The sequence below is a fragment of the Ursus maritimus genome, unplaced genomic scaffold (genome assembly GCF_017311325.1).
Source record: "Ursus maritimus isolate PB19 unplaced genomic scaffold, ASM1731132v1 scaffold_3, whole genome shotgun sequence".
NCBI lineage: Eukaryota > Metazoa > Chordata > Mammalia > Carnivora > Ursidae > Ursus > Ursus maritimus.
This window is the reverse complement of record NW_024425563.1, coordinates 85,188,728-85,211,311: the sequence shown is the minus strand read 5'-3', so window position 1 is coordinate 85,211,311 and position 22,584 is coordinate 85,188,728. Positions and strand designations below refer to the sequence as shown.

The window sequence follows — 22,584 nt, the reverse complement described above, 5'->3', positions numbered from 1 at the left end:
GAACAGGGGACCGGGTGAGGAGGGAGAAAGGGTTAACTACTATGGTTATTTTCTCTCCTCAAAAATTTTACAATAGATCTGACAAAAAGTACATTCTTCCAGAAGAAACAAACTTAGCAAGAATCATTTTATGTATAAAAAATTACCAGTATTTAAGATAAATATGAATTTATGACAAAAATCTGACATAGCTCAATATTCACTTGTTTTAGATGGAAAGACCAAATTCATTCAATTAAAAACTGAACTTCCAGGGTGCCTTGGGTGGCTCTGTCAGCTAAGCATCTGACTCTTGATTTTGGTCCATGTCATGATCTCGGGGTCATGAGATCCAGCCCTGCTTTGGGCTCTGTGCTGAGCATGGAACCTGCTAAGATTCTCCCTCTCCCTCTCCCCCAGCTTGCACACATGCACATGCAGTCTCTCTCAGGAAATAAAAAGTAAATACTGAACTCTATGTAAACAATACAATTAATTGACAGTCAAAGGAAAATACTTCAGAGATGAGTCAATCTTTTTGAGCTCGTCAGGATCTTAAAAAAATCTAGTCCTGTGCTGCCACAGAAACCAAAGCCCATGTGTATTACGTGACTCATTCAAAGGCAGAACCATAATTATTATCCAAGTTTCCTGGCTCCTAATTTACTCTTTCCAATTAACCACCACTGATACTACATAAAGCAAAATAAAGCATAACTCTTCCCACATTTACTACAACTGTCAACTGAAAGCACTAAAGAGATATCCCAATATTTTAATACAATCTCATCTTTAAAAAACAGACAAATGTTGGAAATGGAAGCACGCCTTTGATTTTTTACATGAAAAAAACATGCTAGTCTACTTTTAAATTCCTTAAGGTTCATAGGTCGTTCAGCATTTGTTTTCACCACTGCCTCTAACACATTCTTTGACACCTAACTGGATACACAGTATCTACTTAATGGCAGAAAACTTGCCAATTTTATAGACCTAACTGATAAATAACCAGTTTTATATATAGCCTGGGGTAATTACAGTTTGTGTAGGGGATTAGAGAAATTAGGAGTCCTAATTAACCAGCAGACCCTAACATCTGTGCTTGATGTGGTTCAGATTATACTTGTCACATTCGGCTTAGTGCTAAGACCTGCATATTCTGTAACCATGACTCATTATTCCAAGCCCATGACCAGACCTCAGAATCACTATTATCTGTGAGCCGGGCAATCACGGACCTGATACAGAACTAGAATTAGACAGGTTTGCCTTTCAGGAATACTACATCAGCTTCTGACATACTGTTAATGCTGGAGTACTGGATGCTAAACTAACCTATGAAGGATCCCTAATGAGATCAACAGACTGCTTTCATGACATGTGTCTTAGTTTATGGTCTTACGGAGCAAATATAGAATACTGTAATTCCTGTAAGCAGAAGAAAGTCTGCTTAACATCCCTTTATAGGATTTTATCACTTAAGTAGGTATTTTGAGTATTTTTATTCCAATTTTGTGCTTCTATATATAAACACACTGGAGCACAAATCTGATTTAAAATCATAAAAACTGATAAACCTGGAAGATACTATGAAAATCTTGTCTAAGCCTCCTTTCAGTAAATGGTGAGGTCCATACAGTTCAAGGGCACATAATAAAGAACACATATTAAAGTTTTATATACAATACTGCAACTGAAAAAATAAACTCCACTGAGTAAATTGTTAGAATTCATCCTAATAACTAGAGATAATTGGTACTTTTTCACTGAGGAAACAGAGCTGATGCCCTGTGGGTGCCCCACAGCAGCTTTAGAGGGAAATGTGCCTCGTAGGAGAGTGAAAGAATGAGAAGAAAACACAATGAAGACCTCTAGGGACTCATGGTTTATTTTTTTACCTTGCTAATGGGTAGAAGGGTTTCTTAAAAGAAAAAACTTGCCTTTTAAAGGAAAGGGAACCAGCAGGGTCAGCCTGCCAAATTACCCTACCCACAGCCTTGAAATAGAGAAAGTAAGAAATTCCTTACTCAAATAACTTTGCTTATCCTCTTAGAGATTAATTTATTAATCTTTTAAAAAGCGGTTCAGATTACTGATTACCAATAGAATAATTCCAAAATAAGAAGTATGTCTTGTGGGGTATCCCCATTTCTTCTCTACCAGATGAGGATTCCGTTTATCCTCACAGTACTGCTTCCTCGTTGATACTTATTTCTTAACTCCCTACATGCCATCGTCCATGAAGCTTCTCCAGAACCTGGCCACCTTTTTCACCCAGTACCTTCACTGGCCCTCAGCATGGAGTGAATACTCACAGCTTTGTTAAATGAGTAAGAATTGTGAATGTATAATAGAAAGCACATTGTCACTGTTACGTGAAAGTATGGAACAAAGTATTTTAACAAGATTTTGGAAATCGTGAGTTTATTACAAGGCAGCTAAAGCTGAGTATCCTCATTTTGTTTGAACAGAATACCAATAAAAATAAATGGGTTCCCTTCTGCTATGTAATACCATAATGTCATTAATCACTCACCTTTAGAAACACAATTCCTAAACTCTGTAATGAGAGAAAATGGGACCTAAGAAAACTGAAATTAGTAACCGACAAACAGTCATGTTATTTTTAAGGGCTGAAAACTAATCAGGTGGGTGATCACATATCTTCAGATGAGTTTCCTGGCAAGAAATTTATCCTAATGATATCTTACTATTAAAGTTTCTTCCACATCTTCTAAAGCGATCTTCTAAGTCAAGTCACTTCCTAGAGGCATTAGGAACAGCAGGATTCTTTCTAATCTTTTCCCACAAGATGCTTGTTCCATCGAGTAAAAATCGGTAGATGTCGAAGGTATCACCACAAACAAGCTGCAAGGATGTCTAAGTTTATGAAATGGTTTCATAAACAGAATTAAGTCTTTAAGCACACCATGTGTACACTGGGAAACTCAAAGTTGGGGACCTGAAGCACTGTTTACTAAACTCAACTGGCCACAAAGCTCTTTTTTTCACAAAATGTATTAGAGTTCTGTGGAATAATTTCTGGTGTGAAGGATGAGGGATAAGAAAATTATGGAGAATTCTGCATCCTGGCAAGGCCTCCAGGACACTACCTGGCCTATAAGAAAGCTTCAGTTAATTCACACTTACAGGCTTATCTACATCTCTACTTAAATGGCTGCCACAAATATTTAGTAGGCTCATTTAGTGACCATGTACTTTATAAAAGCCAGCACATTTTTTTCCCTAGGAGCTGGGGCTATAGCAATTAACACAATTACAAATTCTCGCCCTCATGTAGTTTATATCCTAGTGATACACAATTCCAGATTTTCCTAGCTGCTTGACAAGTTGAAGCATTCATAACCTAGGTGACCATCCTTTCATACCCTTTTTGTTTTTTAATTTTTTTTTAAAAAAGATTTTATTTTTCATTTATTTGAGAGAGCAAGCACAAACGGGGGGGGGCGGGAGGAGCAAGGGGAGAGGGAGAAGCAGACTTCCCACTGAGCAGGGAGCCCGATGCGGGGCTCAATCCCAGGACCCTGAGATCATGACCTGAGCCAAAGGCAGATGCTTAACTGAGTCACCCAGGCGCCCACTTCTTAAATCTCTATCCTCGTAAGTGTGAAGGCCTCCTGAACCACCTTCCCTGGACTCCAGTTTAAGCAATCTGACTACAATATACCATCAAACATTGCCAAGACTATATATCCCCACAGTACAGTCTTTCCATAATGCCACAAAAAATTATTTTGAAAACACAGATCAGAAGATACTTTAGGAAGTTCTTTTCATGCCATTATAAATTGCGAAGGGCAAGCCTCCTTTTTTATTTACATTTTTTAAAAGCTTTATCACTTGTTAGTTCAACAAAATGCAGTGAGCTTCCCAATACCTAACCCCCTGCCGCACACTCTCTTTACCTCTGACAAGGTTATGGTCACCTCACCTCACCTGCTACTGTGTACCTGGGGGCGTCCACTCAGTAGTGCTCTGGTTCTGCAATTAGGTGACTATAAACAGCCTACTGTATTTCAACTGCCATAGCTTAACTGGGCTGATTATAGGATTCTCCAAAGTGAATTGCAACCCACTTCCAAAGAAGTATTTCTTACCAGCTAAAAAGCAAATGTCAACCATCTACTCAGTCCTATAACCATTTAGGCACAAATTTGCTTTTGTAAGCAGGTAACAACTTTTTAAGGGGGCAAAATAATGGAGGGAAAAGGAAAGTGTTATTGAAAGAATAGCTATCTGGCCATATAATAATAATTTGAATAAATATTCTTCCATGAAATCTTTTTCAACATTTCATGTGATCTGCTACCAACCAACCTTACTTCCCAACTCCCCCCCCAAAAAACAGCCTACATAATCCCAACCAAGTATGATTCATCACTTTTATAACACCCCCCCAGGCTATTTTCCCTACAGGCTATTTCTCCACTCACTGCCATACAATTAGGTACAAGCTAATCTGTACTTGTTCCAACCGTACTCCTGAGGGCCATCATAAATACGACCTATTTCATGAAATGGCCTCTGAGCACCCCCACCCCAACCACAACTCTAAGTTATCATATTTATAGTTCCTTTACCACATTTCTTGCTGCACTGTAATTGTTTCTATAAATGCCCCTGAAGGCAGAGACATTGTCTGATCTTCCAACATCACCAAAAAGAACAAGCAAGCAAACAAAATAATATATCCACTGGTGCAATTTTTGGGAGACAGAACAAAATGCTAAATATTAGGTTGTGTATGAAACTGCCATTTATGTAGGTAAACACTGTCGAATCAACAATTTCATAGGCTTCAGCTATACTACAAAAGGATGGGCTGAAGGATATCTGAATTTGGACATTACATGGTATTTACCTGCGAAGAGAGTATGACTAACTCCTTTTATATCCCATTCTCATGAATATACAAGAGAAATAGTATCTCCTGTTATATCCACAATGATTTAAAGTCTGTCCTCTCACAGAAGGAAATTTCAAGCAGTTTAAGAGAAGTTTCTCAGGAGTTGTCCTTAATCTTTCCAACTGTTAACCTAACCAATACAAAAGGCAGACACTAAAGGCTGAGATTAATATTTAAACTTTTCAAAACCAAATATTTTGTTTCTCACAAATACTGTGTTGGCAGGGGTGGGGGAGACCATGCCAACTGGCTTCGGAATCCCAGGATGCATTCTTTCACATTCTGCTTGAGTATATCCAAAAATTCTATCATTGAGATATCAAAGCAAATGTACCAATTAGAAATAGTAACACTACAATGATTTTGATTTCTAAGTATTTATTTCATATCCCTTCAAAATACCAGACAAATTCTAAACACTGATGCTTTTCAAGTTTTCCACATTTTACTCGTATAAAAAATACCCAGCTGTACAGCAACCCTAGAGGCAGATGTTAAAATGAATACGCTAAAATGGACACAGAATTTGAAGCATTCACCTGTATTAATATAGCATACTAACAAGTAAAATCAGGACCAAACGTGGACCAAGGAAGCCTTTTTAGCTGTCCAAAGTTCCATCAACAAAAGGATATTTCTATTTTCGCAATTTATAATGGCATGAAAAGAACTGGGATCTGAAAATGAAGAGTTCTAAGTTCACAGATTTTCTCAGCATTAAAAGATATTTTTTAAGTAGCCCCACAATCATAAAAACTTTTTTAAAAATGCAATCTGAGTAAAATTACTGTTAAGGGCATTAAACAAACCTTTTCTTTTTTAATCTCATGATTTTCTCAAAGGAGTTGTTACAGCCCTTAAAGTCACTTGTGAAAGAGGTTCCTCCTACCAGACACATGCCTCAACCAAAAACAAGTGATACCCTACACTGGTTTTGCAGTTTAGTGCAAATACACTGCTGTGGCTATCGTGGAATGAATGGGCCATTACTGAAAATCTAGTCAAGAGAGGGCCACAGGTAATTTGGGTAGGTACAGGTAATTTAGATGTAACCAAATCTCAAAATTCCTTTAGGTACAGGAAAAAAACTCTTCTCTTTATAACCAACTTCCTTCAGTACTTTCTCCTACAGAGTTGTTTTTTTGTCTCTTTGATCTCTAGTATCTCCCTATCCCCTCAGAGCAATGTCTCTGAAATCCAGAGGCTGTGAAACAGTTCCGCATCGCTTTCACAATTATGAACATCAGCAATGAAATAACATTACAGGAATGACCATCCAGGGAATAAAACAAACTTAATGCTAAGTATGCCTACAAAGACCAAATTTCAAAGACCCTGCTCTAAGTATATGACACCTGAGATTCCATGGAATGCAGCATGAAAATCACAGATAGGAAACAAGGAAGAATATAAAATAAAAAGGAGTGGGGAAAACCCATACTAAGATCATTAATTGGTGTGTTAAGTCATTTTCAAATCTTTGGGCAAACTATACCATAATACTTACTTAACTGGCCTAAATATTATATCCACTGCTAAATTAACGTGGATTTCTAAGGAAGTATCTTGTATCATTTCTTGTATTAATATATATATAAGATATATATATACAGATATATATATATAATATATATATATATAATATATATCTGTATGAAGAGTAGAACAAGGAACATAAATACAAATGCATTTTAATGAAAACCTTATTTTATGATACCAGTATGAGATACAGACATAGTAGCTACCAAACAGTCGGGTGGTTTTGGTTTTGTTTTTGTTTATGTAAGTCATTTATTTGGTGCTGTTATAAGCTTTAAAATTCCATTTTTGCTTTATATTAAATTATAGAAGAGAAAAGGTACATTTAGCTAATGAAAGACATTTCGAACAGTAATTCTGGCATTAAAATTTATTAACAGTTCTCAGCTTCAAAAATGTTAAATGTCATACATTCTAAAATTTCTATTGAACACAAAATAAAAATAGAAAAGATTAGTGCAAGTTACTTGAATGGTATTAACAAAGCCAAACAGAAATGCTCAGTGGCACATCGTGTTTGCTAACTTGAAACAAAGAATAGTGTCAGAACCCTCCTAAAGGCAGCAACAGTTACTATGGGAAGAGCAGTTGTCACAAGAGACAGCATGAAGCAGCCACTGGCTTCCCAACTTACCATCTTCCTTTTCCTTTCTGCAATCTGCTCCTCTGATTCCATTTCTACTTCATTGCTAATGGGAGTTTTTTCTTCTATATCGTCAATAAAATCTGGTTCCTGAAAGATGGAAATGACTGCTTTATAGAAACTACTATTCCATCTACAAACTCAGGACACTGAACTATTACAAATTTAACCACAACTAACGCAGTCAACATAGAAAAATTACAAGCCTACTTAAATCCATTTCAGAACTTTAAAACTGGTTTTAATTCGAGAGAACTTTCAAAATTAAATAATTTTGCTTTTTAAAGTTCTAGTCAATAATGTTATTAACAGAGCCCACAAGGTCAAATATGGTAGCACAGCCTTCTGTTTATATCCTTCCCAAAACATAAACACATAAAATGACTTCATAAAACCCAGTGCCTAGAGATACCAAGTGCTCAAATAAATGTTTGCTCAATTTAAAACTTATGGGAAAGTATCATTAAACTGATTAAACTACTAAATTATGGAAGATGGGGTACTGAAGATGAGCGAAACACCTTACTTAATTTTCATTTTAAACGGTCCCTCCTAACTTCCATTTATGTAGAGGGCATATAAAAAACTATTCCCTGGCAAGGCAGACATATGGGCCAAACTCAGCCCCCAAAATTATCTTATGTGTTAAGAGAATTTTTTCTGAAAAATCTTCTCTCTCATCCTTATAGACCTGATTTAATTATGCCTCAAATGTTTAAAAAAAGGAAATTAAGACTTTAAATAAGAACACTTATTAACATTAAGGACAATACCATCTGGGAGAAGTTTTTAAATTACCCACTTACAGAAAAATCTTGTATTCAATTCTGCAAGGATTTGCTGGCTGAGTTGTTTAACAAGCTTAACAAACACTGCACAAATTCCACCAGAACTTGTGTACTTGTGTTTTATGCTTCTAAGTGCTTCCTTAAATAACAGATTTAACTTTAAAATTTTAAACCACTTTACATAAAAAAGAGGTTAAAACATTACAAATTATTTTCTTTTGTTGACTTCTGTTGAGAATCAGAAGAGCATAGTTCAGTACCTGATTATTTGATACTGATAGTCTCAGTGGAGAAAGCTTTCTCTGTTTAGTTTCTGGGCTCTTCATTTTGTTGGTTGTTCCTTCACAATCCAAAGTAATATTCTGATTCTGTGTATCTTTTTCTTTTGAAATATCCTTTTCTTTTTTTCCTTTTTTCCTTCTGGTCTCATAACCGCTATTGATGTTTTCCGTGGATTCAGAACTACGTTTCAGAACAGGGCACTCTGGATTTTCCTTGAGGCATGCGCAGTCCACCTTGTACTTACTGGAAAGATAACCAGTTAAATATTTACTCTAGACACAAACTGTAAAATTTTCTAATCCATTTTAAGCTGCAACTCTGTAAAATTATATGCTGCTACTACTACTTATAAGCAATCCTTACTTCGTGCTAATTTTGCATTCCCATGGTAAGTATCACAAACAAGTTTTTCTCCCTCATTTAAAAAACATAATCATTAGAAGTTGATTTCTGACCAGAGATCAGGCCTTCAATCGTAAGGATAGCCAGTTATGGTTTAGAGGGGGAAAAAAAAACCCTCAATAAATTAAAATTGAGTCCTTTTCAGTAAAATGATTCTTTGGCTCACAATAAGGCAAAAATGGTATTTACTTCAGTGGTCCCAAACCGTAACTATGTCTTATACTTTAAGAAATGACTTCGATAACCAGGTGTCTTTAAAAAGCTACCTTGAAAAAAGGGGAAGTTACGTTTCCCTTTGCCCCTCTTAAGTGTTCCCTCTTTCAAATGAACACTTGAAAAATAATTGCACTCTCTCTCATCCTCACTGCAGTGATAATTATTACTTCCACCATACAGAGAAGATTAAAGCGCAGAGAGGTTCAGCATTTTGTCCAAAGTGACAGTTACTAAACGGTTGGGACAGCATTCAGGTACAAGTCTGTGTGAGTCCAAAGCTCACACTTTTTACCTCTTCAGTATTTCTGCACTCTGCCCTCCATGTCCCTACCACCATGATTTAGTTTCTCTCCAGGATGCAGGCAAAATGCCCAACCTGAGTTAAACAGTAGAAGCCTCCCATTTTACATGTTTTAAGTTGTTTAATGTTTGTTCACCATAAAAATAATTTACTTTCCTAAGTTTCTAATACTGCTCCTTACTCACTTTCAAGATTAGTACAAGTCAAACTGGCTAAAATCTGTGAATCAGGGATAGAATTCAAAAATTTATGATCTATGCCCCCACCTCCCCAAATTAGGTATTACTAGAAACTAGGCTGAAACTCTTTCTAGATGTTTTGATTTTAGAATACAACTGCAAATAATGATGGTCAACAGCTAATGTTTACTAAAAGCACTTATTTTGTGCCAGGAACCGTTTTAAACACTCTACATATCTTAAATACACTAAATCTTCAAAACATTCCTGTTACGTGAGTATTACTATTCTCCTATTATGACATAAGGAGATGAAGAAATTGGTCCAAAGTTACATAGGTAATAATAAGCAACCAAGCTGGGAATTGAAACCAGATTATAAAACGCTTATATTCTTAACCACTTACAGGAAACAGTCTTTCACAGTAAATGAGCAAAGAGCCATTATGCTAAATTTCCCACCATCTGGGGGAAAAGGGGCTAAACAAGGTAATGCGTAAGTTATACTAAATTTGACTCTCAACAATCAAGTAGAGCTGCACAGTGCAGGAAGTGGAATTTCATTGACAGAAAACATGGACATGTAAAACTTATGCATTTAAATAGGTTACCATACAAAATTTTAAAAGCAAAATCCAGAATAGGAGGAAATGAACTGAAACACTTATAACCCAATAGACTACAGGATACAAAAAGAACCACCCCGCCTTCCCCCCAAAGATCAGAAAAAGACTGTCCAGCAGGAAAACTGAAGATGATTAAACAACTCATAAAAGAGGAAATTCAAATGACAAATTAATATACAAAAAGATCCTTGGGCTCATAAAATAATCAAGGAAAATGATAATTAAAAATATAAAAAGATACCGTTTCACATGGATTAGCATCAATTTTTAGAAGTCGTAAGGAAGTGAAGCAAGGAAGAAAGGTGTGAGTAGAAACTGGTCATCACCCCACATCTGGTAAACCCTGAGGCCGTACACATCCTACAGCTGAGCAAGCACACCCCCGAGACTCCCTCCCATGGAGAGAACATGTGCCCACAAAGACATGTTCAAGAAGTCATAGGAACAGTTTTGGTAAATCTAAAGATCCAACAGAGGAAGGGATAAATGCCATTGGCAGTGAAAATAAATGAACTACAGCTACACAGAACAACAGAACCGAACCTCAAAAGTAATGAATGAGAAAAGATGAAACACTACAGAATATAATTTACATTGAATTTAAACTGAAGTTTTTATACTCAGAATTAACTTTATTTTCCTAGTGTTTCAGAACAACAGTTCTCAGAATTTCCTAACAGGACTCCAACAAACCCTTTCAATTTATACTGCAAAGAAAATTTATACAATTTCTTTCGTTTGGAGGGGCAAAAGTGAAATTATCCATTCACACTGATCAGGCAAATTAACTGTAAGACTAAAACTGTACCCCCTAAAATACCAGAAAGAACAAATTCTCATGTAAACAAGGTCAGTGCTGTATGGCTGAATTAGGACTAATGATTTTAATTACTATGAGCACTTACGTTACAATAATAATTAGAGTTTGGAAAAGAACTAAGTAATAATGCTCAGTGGAAGTTGACACCAAAATGCTTGTTTTCAAGTAGATTTCATTGTCTCATAACAAATACAAATAAAAAGCTATGAAAGTAATGACAATACCTAAGATTTTTAGGAAGACTATTTCAAAACACAGAACTCATTTAGAGACTTGAACTTACCAATTCCCATAGTCAAAATCAAAGGCAATAGTTATTTCAGTTCCCTTTGGAATACTCTGTATAGAATAAATGTAAAGATGAATGGTTCCATCTTCAATTTCATGCCTCACCTGTTAAAAGAATAATTTTATATTTTTATAAATTTCTATCTTAGAAGCACCTCATCCTGCAATTTTGAAAACTTTTCAAAGTAATTCATGAGTACAACGTGAAAAATATGCAAGCAATTACAAGATGTAACAGTGGTTATCAACTAGAAGCAAGTACAGTGATGCAAACTCCACAGTCCACCAGGTAGCATTAAAAAGCAAATACTACACTTCACTGATTCCACAATGCATATTTTTTCAACTCCGAGTATCCCTGAAATTGGAAGTTTTATAAGTGATGGTATCTTCGATTTGACGACATGCAGTAATGAGTAATGGTACAGTTAATGCCATACTTTTCTATGACAGACACTAGTCCTCCTAACAAGTTCTTACAAGTAAAACAAGCACAGACAAGCTTACAAAGCTAGTTTGTCAAAGACAAGACATGAATCTAGTATGTCTGGTTTCAAAACCTATACTCTTAATTGTAACATAGCTATAAATTTAAAATGTTTATTTTGGCATGTAAAAAAATAAAACTAGAAATACTACTTTAGGCTCCAAATTAAAACACAGTTGTATAAAAAATTTTTATAGTAGCACATATAAAATCTACTTTAGCTTTCAGTTTCATCATCTATCTTGATCCAATCAGATCATGACCCATAAAGAGAGCTTAAGGAATAAACAGAAGCCCAATATTTCCTCTTACAAAGAACATCACAATTTCTTCAATGTGTAATGTAATTTTTAAGACCTCAGAGCCCAGTATCAACTAATTTTTCAAAATGGAAACACACTGGGCAATATAAAATTCATCAATGGTTAAAAGGCTTGTGTTTGATACTCAATTCCACACATCCCCCACACCCCTGCCTCCCACAAAGATTTCTGTAAGCTTACCTCTGCATTGGGTGTACAAGAACGCCTGATGAACCGAGCCTCATTCCCAAAAGTCCTTGCATCAACACACATTTCTAGCCCGTGAAATTTAGAATAAAATAAAACAAAAGGATATGGTCTACAAAGAAAGAAATGCATTATAAACTATTAACATATTAACAAACTTCTAAAAGACTCAAAGTAAATAGTGAAGCCAAGATCTGAATACAGGCAATCTGATACCAGAGCCCATTCGTTAAGGGCTAGTTCATGCCAATTACATTTTTACCTGCTCCAATAATCTTATCTAAATTAAAGGTAATTAATTGAAGGTAGAAATTCAAATTTACAAGGAAAAATAAAAAGGAAGGGACTACTGCCTTTACAGAAGGATTCATAACTGGACACCTTTAAAATCTTTATCTCCTAGTGCATTTAAGTGTTTGATTTATAGCACTGTTTGTATGTAAAAGAGAAGTATTCTTGTATAGCTTTCGAATCTTAAAAACTCAAGTTATAAACAACAAATACTTTTAATAATCATATAGACTGAGAATGTTCTCTCTCTAGAGATACCAACATATTTCCAGACCTCAAGGAAGCAATGGGTCACAACATCAAATTCCCACCAAAAACACAAACCACAGAAAAGTGCTCCAGAGCCATTCCAGTAGCAAGAAAGTGGGAGCTGAATGTGGTGGCAATAATGGAAAAGCAAATCTAACATCCTCTAATATAGAGGAAGGGGTTTTGCCTGTGATCACCAATGGTCTTTTCAGGTTCTACCAATGATGTTACAAGGAATTAGGAAAGATCCCGGAGGCAAAAGGATTCCTTATAGTCTTAGGTAATCAAAGTTTTTCATTAACATCCACCTGTATTGCTGTAGTTTGTCTTTGAAGTAGACTGTTGTAGGAGTGTCAGCAAGACAGAGATAGGTAAGAGACTGAGGAATACATCTGCTTTTTGCTATACTTTATTATAGTTCAAAAGTTAACAGTCACTGTTCAATCACACTACACTTTTAAATGTATTAAAATGATCGCTTAGGAAAGCAAAATACATACAAACACAGACAGCATCTTGGTAAAACAGCCAAAAAAACAATCTTTAACTACAGTTAACTGGTAAAATAAATAAATATACCTCTTAAAGAAATATCCATTTGCTTCAAACTGTTCTCTTAGCATAAACTTCCCTCTGTACTCAATGATAAGTGCATCAGGAGGCAAATCTTTTGCGGATTTCAGAATTTTCTTATTTTTTTGTATATGGCTCTAAAACCAGAGAAATGCTGAGATTAATTAAACCTGATCGCTTTCAATTTACTCAAGATATACATTAGAAAACAGTTTTTGTTTCGTAATTTCTTTTTGGCAAATGATATACTTACCTCCACAGGAGGCTTAAAGAGCAGATTGTTGGTATTCAAATCTGATTTGTTTATTTCTTTTTTGTCATTTCCATTGCCTAATCTCAGAGCTATTCTTTGTGCCTCCCTCTGAACACCCTCACTATATTGGTTACTGTTTGCCTCTTCGTATCGATCCATCCACGCTTTAATTTTTGTCTCCCATCCAAAATTTGAACCATCAGATGAAGGATCAATCTCTGGAGCTGAACCCTGAAATCATAGCAAACTAAGCATTAATATCTGGACTTCTAAGTATTTATACACACACACACACACACACACACACACAAATAAATAATAATCTATGTAAAAGAACATAATATAAAGTAGAAATAATGGTAGGCTTTCTGAGTTGATCCTAGGGAAAAACTGACCATAAATGAGCAGCCTACCACGTCTTTATACTGCATGCCAGACAAGTAAGGACTTAGAAGACTAAAGGAGGCCAAATTATGTGTGACTAGCATAAATTCAGACCACTAGCCAAACTGAGGCCTTCAATAAAACTGCAAATACCCCAAACTTTGGAGTCACTGTCAGCTAATGGTTAAAAAAAAGATAGCGTAGGGTCGCCTGGGTGGCACGGTCAGCTAAGCATCCAATTCTTGGTTTTGGCTCAGGTCATGATCTCAGGGCCGTGAGATCGAGACCCGCATCAGCCCTGAGCTGGGCGCAGAGCCTGCTTAAGATTCTCTCTCCCCCCATCTCCCTCTGCCCCTCCCCCACTGCTCTCTTGGGCACTCTCTTAAAAAAAAGATATGAAATTTTTTATTAGAGATTGTCAGTATCTACCTTGTACTCACAGTTCTGATAGACTACTACAATTGTAACATGTTTTATTTAACAATATACTTTGATATCTTAATTTAGTGTAATTTCAAGATCTATAATCAACTGTCCACATGATAAATTTGACATGAGAACAAAATGTCTCACAGAATGTAAAATGACCCAAAATGGTCCATAACCTAAATTCAAGGGTCATACTGAAAGCAAGAACATTTAAACTTAAATACTTTCTCTTCATCTATACCTCCTACTAAAAATCCGTAAGATAAGAATGCTAAAAGCCAAGTACAAAACGTTACAGCCTCTCTTAATCTGTTACAGAGCAAAAAGAGGGGGGCACCCGGCTGGCTCAGTTGGAAGAGCATGCAACTCTAAATCTTGGGGTGGTGAGTTTGAGCCTCATGCTGCATGTAGAAATTACTTAAAAATAAAAAAATCTTAAAAAAAAAAAGAAAGAACAAAATGGGGCACTTTTCCTGCTGGAATGCAATTTATAGATAGGCACAATTACCACACATTTTAAAAATGTGGATTCCCACAATTTTTTTTAAGGTTTTTTTTGTTTTGTTTTAAAGATTTTATTTATTTATCTCACAGAGACAGAGCAAACACAGGCAGGGGGAGTGGCAAAGGGACAGGGAGAAGCAAGCTACCCACCAAGCAGAGAGCCCAACGTGGGGCTTGATCCCAGAACCCTGGGATCATGACCTGAGCCAAAGGCAGACACTTAACAACTGAGCCACCCAGGCGCCCCTTCAACAACAATTCTTATTTGCAATCTTAGGGTGAAAATGAATCAATGACGATAACAAAAACATTTATGTTTCATTAGCATAATTCAGATTTCAATTTTTTGTAAATGCTATTCATCAGTTTCTTTCTACAACACTGAACACCTTACACCTTGATGAGAAAAGATTATTTCTAAAATATGTACAACCTAAGTAACTAAAATTTTAAAATCATATGTAGAATTCATAAAAACTCATATATCCTATTAGACATGTACACATGTGCAGTAACACTAAAATTTACCATTTGTCCACGTTCCATATAAGTAACTAATTTTTATTACAAAAAGTATCATTCTTTCTTACAATGAAACAAACTACAGTAAGTTGTTCAGCTGCTTGACAGGAGTAGGTTTATTTTTACCAACTGATATTTTATGTAATTATATATTCCACATTATAATGACCACCTTGTAACAGATTTTTACACAAATATGAAATACTATATAATAAGGCCTTCATCAGCTTTATTAAAGAAATCTATAAATTTAAAAATTTTTTCCTTCTATTTTACCTTCTCCCCCACCCAAGCCTTCTACTGACCTGGTATATATTTGATACAGTAAATTCTTCTGTATCTCTTGAACCTATAAATACTATAGAATTACTAACTGGAATTGTTATGATCTTATAGAGGTATCTTTAAGTAAAAAAAAAAAAATCTTTAAAGATGCACAAAGCATTATTAAAATTTTACTTCCTTAGTCATTTCTTTACATAAGAAATGAAAATATTGGGGCGCCTGGGTGGCACAGCGGTTGGGCATCTGCCTTCGGCTCAGGGCGTGATCCCGGCGTTATGGGATCGAACCCCACGTCAGGCTCCTCCGCTATGAGCCTGCTTCTTCCTCTCCCACTCCCCCTGCTTGTGTTCCCTCTCTCGCTGGCTGTCTCTATCTCTGTCAAATAAATAAATAAAATCTTTAAAAAAAAAAAAAAAGAAATGAAAATATTTCACTTAAGTAAAAGATGCCCTGTCTTCAATAAACCTGCTACTGGGATAACTGGATAAATCAGAAAGAAAAGGAAACTATCAGAGTATTAAGTTTCCACTAGCTGAATTCAAAAACTTTTTCAGACTGTACGCTATGTCAGAGAATATCCCAGAAACCCAAGTTTAATATATAGTAAGTATAAAATCCTTAACTTTAACACATAAAGAACATTCTATGAAACTTTGGGCTTGTAGTCTGTTGAGTGACACCATGTTAACTTTCCTGAGAAAGAACTACAAAAGCATGTAATAATCATCACTAGACATCCATTTAATGATTTGTTTTCCAGGAAATGTGGAATAATAAATAACTATTATGCTTTACACTATGGGCACAACAAATATACCGTAACATGCTCCCCACATCCTACTCTACTATCTGACAACTTGAGAAGCCCATTATCCTTTAACCACATAACCTAGAAAGCTACAGTCACCCTATATAGTTGACCTCTGTGATCCGACACCTCTCTTTTAGGGGGGAGGCAGAGCTGATGAGCCTTGCCTCTCTCAGCAATCTGGGATTCAACAAAATTGAGGCTATAGTCTAATTATTTCAAGGTACAGTGACTACTTTGTACTTCAACAGTGATTTTACAGTATTTTATAACAACTTACTTGACTAAATCACTCGAATCCCAACTATGCAAAAAAAAAAAAAAAAAAAAAGGAAATTTTCAAATTCTCTATGATTTTGCATTCATATGTCCAGTATACGATGTAGTACTGGGAGGTACGGAATGCACTGATAACTGAAATTCAGATTATCCAAAATTTTGATATTAGCAATTACTTATATACCACCTCCTTTTGCTTAATATTTTAACATGTGAATAAACTCCAAGAGTATCATATTAATCAAATTAGAATTCTCTATGGTGCCACTTCTGGTAAAGATAATAAGCAATGAAATGATACACAATGAAGAGAACATAAAGATTTTGGACAAGTAATCACTTAGTAAGCTTCTGACAAACTGACAGTTGGTACTAAGGTCTTTAATGTATTTACCTTAACTCTTGATGACTTCCTAGATCCTTCACGAAAGGCCTGAAATAACATGAAATTCTGAGTTAGTTCTTTTTTAAACTGAATATGATATTTAAGAATCAAGCAGTTCACTGAAGTCTTCTACTAGAATATTATTCCATTATTAATAAGAGAATGCAGACGGGGTGCTTGGGTGGCTCAGTCAGTTAAGTGTCTGTCTTCAGCTAAGGTCATGATCCCAGGGTCCCAGGATCGAGTCCTACATCAGGCTCTCAGTTCAGTGGGGAGTCTGCTTCTCCATCTCCCTCTGCCCTTCCCCTCCACTTGTGCTCGCTCGCTCTCTCATTCGCTCTCAAATAAAAACTTAAAAAGAGTAGAATGCAGACTTTGTATACCTGAAATTACAGTAACAGTGTATATCAACTATACTCAAAAAAAAAAAAAAAAAGAATGCAGACTATGTAAGAACATGAGACTATGTATATGAATGATACTGCTAAAAAAATCTCAAATTTTCTATGTGCTCAATTATTACAACCATGGAAAAATAACTGATTAAATTGGAAGGGTATTAAAAATATTACAGTACTTTTATTGAAGAGAAAAGTTTTGGGAATGATAAAATAATGTTACTACTTTAATACTCTAAGTGAACTAGTAAACGATATTTGAACATGTAGTGGAGCTTAAGTAATAAGCACTGTGGTAAACAGAGCTGTATTTATTCAATAAATATTTAGTGACAGCTCACTAATCTGCTGGGTCCTGAAGTGGTATTTAACATTTAATTCCTATCTTCGTCATCACTCCACCCCAAAAGTCTCTAGGGAGACTAACAAACATAAACCAAGAGTAAGCAATATAGATCCAAATGTATTTAAGTGTTAAGTCTGTGTGTAGACTACATGTTAGAAGAAAGCAGGATTTATTAACAACAAAATGAACCTTCATGGAAAACATGGGAAAAGAGCTAGGTAGACTTTGAAGAATGAATGTACTCAGACAGATGACCAACTGAAAGGAACACAATCCTAGTACTAAAGAAATATGAGGGGCACCTGGGTGGCTCAGGTGGTTAAGCGTCTACTTCTGCTCCGCTCATGATCTCAGGGTCCTGGCGTCAAGTCTCACCACACCCTCCCAGCTGGGGTTCCCTGCTCAGCAGGGAGTTTGCTTCTCCCTCTCCCTCTGCAACCTCTTCGTGCTTTCCCTCTCTCTCAAAATCTTTTTAAAAATTATAAAAAGAAATATGAAAGAAGGCATCAAATAGGAAAAAATATTTGAGGAAAAACTAATACACACACTTTTACCCACTGAAGAGTATGACATAAAATTTGCTACAAAATTTAAAATTAGATCATGGAAGCCTTATTTAAAAAGTTGGATTTTATGATTCCAACTTAAATACAGGTATGCTTTTCTTTATGCTGGAGTAATCAATAAAATACTTCTGAGCAGAGAAGAGATGTAAGAACAATATTCACAGGAAACATCATAACCAAATATAGGATGTTATGAAGCAGAGGATAAAGTTGGAGAAATTAAAGATGGTTAAGTTACTATTGCACTACTATGAGGTGATGAGCGTTTGTAGAAGCAAAAGGAAGAAAAATAAAAATACAAGAGACATTCCAAAGGAAAAAATCAATAGTGCTTTTGAAAATAAATCTGAATGTCCAAAACTAAAGATGACTCAAAGATTTTTGAGGCTGAACAATGGCTATGCTGCTGGGGAAAAAAAAAAAGAATTTGAAAGATAGTCACAATACCTGTCTTTTTCTATGTTATCTGCAACATTTACAGTATTAATTCTTCATGGGGCACCAGGGTAGCTCAGTGGGTTAAGTGTCTGATTCTTGATTTCTGCTCAGGACATGATCTCAGGGTTATGAGATTGAGCCCCACCTCAGGCTGCTTGCATGGAGCCTGCTTATTAAGAGTCTCTCTCTCCCTCTCCCTCCACCTCGGCCTCTGTCCCTCCCTCTCTTAAAAAAATAGTATTAATACTTCATGTCAAAGTCCTGAATTACTGAAACACCAATACTTTGCTAGGGTTTTATGAATATTTGAAAACTGTTATCTATCCAGAACATCTACTGTAAACACCATTCAAATTTTTAACAATTAGCCATAACAGCAACAGGCTGAATAAAAAGCAAAACTGTATAAATCCTTTTGTTATATGGTTTTTATTACATATTAACCTCAAATAATAGTAAAACCTTAACAGTGGGTACAGCAAACTAGATCTTTTATGCACAGTTTCTGGATTTTTTTTTTTTCTAATCCTTGTCTATATTTACTAACAACACAAGAGAAAAATTTCTCTTTACACACTAATATTCTGAAATAACTTTGACACAATCCAAGACTCAGGATTGATTCATTTTAAATAGCCAAAAGTCATTCCAGCCAGAAAAAAATACAGAATCTATGCTTTACTCAAAAACAGATTTGTTAAACCAAATGACCTAAAACAAGAGGATAAAATTTCTAAGTAACATTTTTTTTGAAAAGTTTATTTATTTGAGGCATGCCTGGGTGGCTCAGTCGTTAAGCGTCTGCCTTCAGCTCAGGGCGTGATCCCAGGGTCCTGGGATGGAGCCCCGCATCAGGGTCCCTGCTCAGTGGGAAGCTTGCTTCTCCCTCTCCCACTCCCTCTGCTTGTGTTCCCTCTCTCAATGCCTCTCTGTCAAATAAATAAATAAAATCTTAAAAACAACAAAAAAAAAAGATTTATTTGAGAGAGAAAAAAGTTAAAAGGAGAGAGAGGGCGAGGAGAAGCAGACTCCCCGCTGAGCATGGAGCCCAACTGGGGGCTCGGTCTCACAATCCTGAGATGATGACCAGAGCCAAAATCAAGAGTTGAACACTTAACTGACTGAGCCACCCAGGCGCCCCTCAAGTAACCTTTTTTTTTTTTTTTTTAAAGATTTTATTTATTTATTTGACAGAGAGAGAGCACAAGCAAGGGAAGTGGCAGAGGGAGAGGGAGAAGCAGGCTCCCCGCTGAGCAGGGAACCCAAGGAGGGACTCGATCCCAGGACCCTGGGATCATGACCTGAGCTGAAGGCAGACACTTAACTGACTGAGCCACCCAGGCGCCCTTCAAGTAACTTTTATACAATAAATAGGAAAGCATAATTTCAAAGCGTGAGATGAAAAAGGTGAGTCAATACTGACACATGAATGCCGAAATTGTAAGAGGCATTTTTTTTTTTGACAATTTTATTTATTTGACAGAGAGCACAAGCAGGGGGAGCAGCAGGCAGAGGGAGAAGCAGGCTCCCTGATGAGCAGGGAGCCCAATGAGGGACTTGATCCCAGGACCCTGGGATCATGACCTGAGCCAAAGGCAGATGCTTAACTTTAGAGAATATTCTAAATGGTGAAGGGAATGGCATAAGCAAAGATAACACCCAATGGGACACCTGGCTGGCTCGGTCAGTACAGCCTGTGACTCCTGATCACAGGGTCGTGAGTTCAAGCCCCACACTGGGTGTGGAGCTTACGAAAGAAAGGAAAGAAAGAAAGAAAAAGGTAACACCGAGAAAGTGCAGGTAGATTTTAGTAAGAAATTATCCAGAATGGATAAAATACAGGACAGGTAGAAGAATAGCAGAACTGGAGAGGGACATAATATGTGAAGACTGCTATAGTCAAAGTATATTTTAAGCAGGGAGGTGAAATTAGAAAATGCAAAGTACATCTGCCTATTAAACAACCAGATGATATCGTGAAGAACCACTCAAGGAAAAACGCTTTGAAAAAGCCTTGATTATATATCTAGGGATAATTTCAGTCTATAATAGCAATATAGCCATCATGAAAAATATTTTTTACCTTAGCAGACAAAAATCTTCAATAGCAATTATAACAAATTTAATGAAAAAGTGGCTCAGAAATGGTTTTATGCCATTACATCCTTAGGATAATTTATCACATAGAATTTAAGTGAAAAAAATCTACATGATAAGAAATTCAACAAATACGGAGGCTTATTAAAATGATTAAATATGATTGAGAGAACAACTATAAACAATCATTCACAATCATTCTATGCTCCTTTACCTGTTCATAAGCTATTAAAAATTTAGGACTGTTATTTCTGTTTTCTAAAACAGCAATTTTTTCCATTTTATTTTAGCTTTTGCATTTCTATGACTAGTTTCATTAGTGATGATTGCAAATCATTATGCAAACATTCTTCTCTATCACACTCCAATCTTTAAAACATATTAAAATTTTAAAATGAGTTTTAAAAAGCTTAGATTCTGCCAACTTTTCTGGCTACCATCCAATACTCATCTGCCTTTCCTGTAAAACTCAGCTCCTACCACTTCCCACACACTCATCTTAAGAAAGGAAAAACTTACTTTTTTACACTTTGAAATGTTTTGTTCTTTCTCCCCACTTTTTTTCCTTCTTTTATCATTAACCTTGGAAACTCTTGAAGCAGTTAAAGTAATCGATGTTGGGGTGTGCTGAAATGCAGTATATAATTCCACAGGAACCTCATCACCACTCTCAGTTGCACTGGTATCACCATCTTCCAAGGCAAAATAAAAATTATTGTATTTGCCATACTATTTTGAACAAAATAAAAAACAAAACAGCATTCTACATGGCAAACTGTTCTATCTCCATCTGTCTACAGAATAAACATTGTTTTACTTCTTCCCCTCACTCAAAGTAAGATACATTTAAATGCAAACCGCAAGTACCATTCCTTATACATTAAACTAGATGAAAAGTCTGACAATACACTGAGATGGTGCGACTGTGGGAAATCAGCACTTGCATAAACTGCAAGGAAATTCAAAATACCCTATGAAGGGGAATTTAGCCATATCTAGCAAAATTCTACACTTAGCCTTTCACCCAGTAGTCCTATTTCTAGGTATGTATCCAAAGATAAAGTGAATGAAAATCCAAAAAAACTCTTCCAAGAGGGTTTCATTGAAGGTGCTATTTGTAATAACAAAAACTAAAGAAACAAAAAATACTGGAAACAACCTAAATGTCCATCAAACGGGAATAATTCAATAAACTATGATTCTCCAAAACCATTTGTATTAGTACTGTTTTAAGCCTAAATGAAAAGTTGTATTGTAGTTCAACTTCTACAATCTATTCGTAAAAATGAAAAAAATACTATTCCATGTGATAAACTAATGGGATCACCATCTCTCTGAAAAGCGAACATATTTAAATACTTCTCTAAACCTATCTGTTACCTTTGTAGAAAAATATGGATGATTTATAATTTTTATTTCCCTCTACTTCCTACATTTTCTAAAGTAAGTACACTCTTATTCTATAATCTGGTAAAAAGACTATTTAAAATCTCTACCTGATTATAAGTCAGATATACAATCAACATTCACTGGGAAGGTGTTTACATCTGACTAAAATATGCAGGGCATTCATTCTCTCGATCATACTAATCTTAATTTAGTACAGATCCTTTTCACCTACCTGACATGTTTTCCCTTTTCCGGCGTTGTAGTAGCACTGCCCTCTCTTTATCCAAATTCCTGTATTAAAATATTAATGATTATTTACCAAACTTTCATGGATTTAGATATAAGAAGAGCAGTTTTAAATGTAATAAACTTTACAATTTCTCTAATTTAAAGCAGATCGGTT

General features: G+C 35.8%; 1 protein-coding gene across 1 annotated transcript in view; it reads right to left on the bottom strand.

Moving 5' to 3' along the window:
- Positions 1-22,584, bottom strand: part of KMT2E (lysine methyltransferase 2E (inactive)) — a 95,100-nt gene that overhangs the window by 14,322 nt on the left and 58,194 nt on the right. Inside the window, exons 7-15 of the mRNA XM_040644362.1 lie at positions 22,414-22,472; positions 21,312-21,484; positions 16,957-16,995; positions 13,352-13,582; positions 13,105-13,235; positions 11,980-12,097; positions 10,985-11,094; positions 8,137-8,401; positions 7,080-7,178 (exon numbers count right to left, since the gene is read on the bottom strand). Of these exons, the coding sequence (XP_040500296.1) occupies positions 7,080-7,178; positions 8,137-8,401; positions 10,985-11,094; positions 11,980-12,097; positions 13,105-13,235; positions 13,352-13,582; positions 16,957-16,995; positions 21,312-21,484; positions 22,414-22,472 (1,225 nt within the window). The remainder of the gene's footprint in view (positions 1-7,079; positions 7,179-8,136; positions 8,402-10,984; positions 11,095-11,979; positions 12,098-13,104; positions 13,236-13,351; positions 13,583-16,956; positions 16,996-21,311; positions 21,485-22,413; positions 22,473-22,584) is intronic.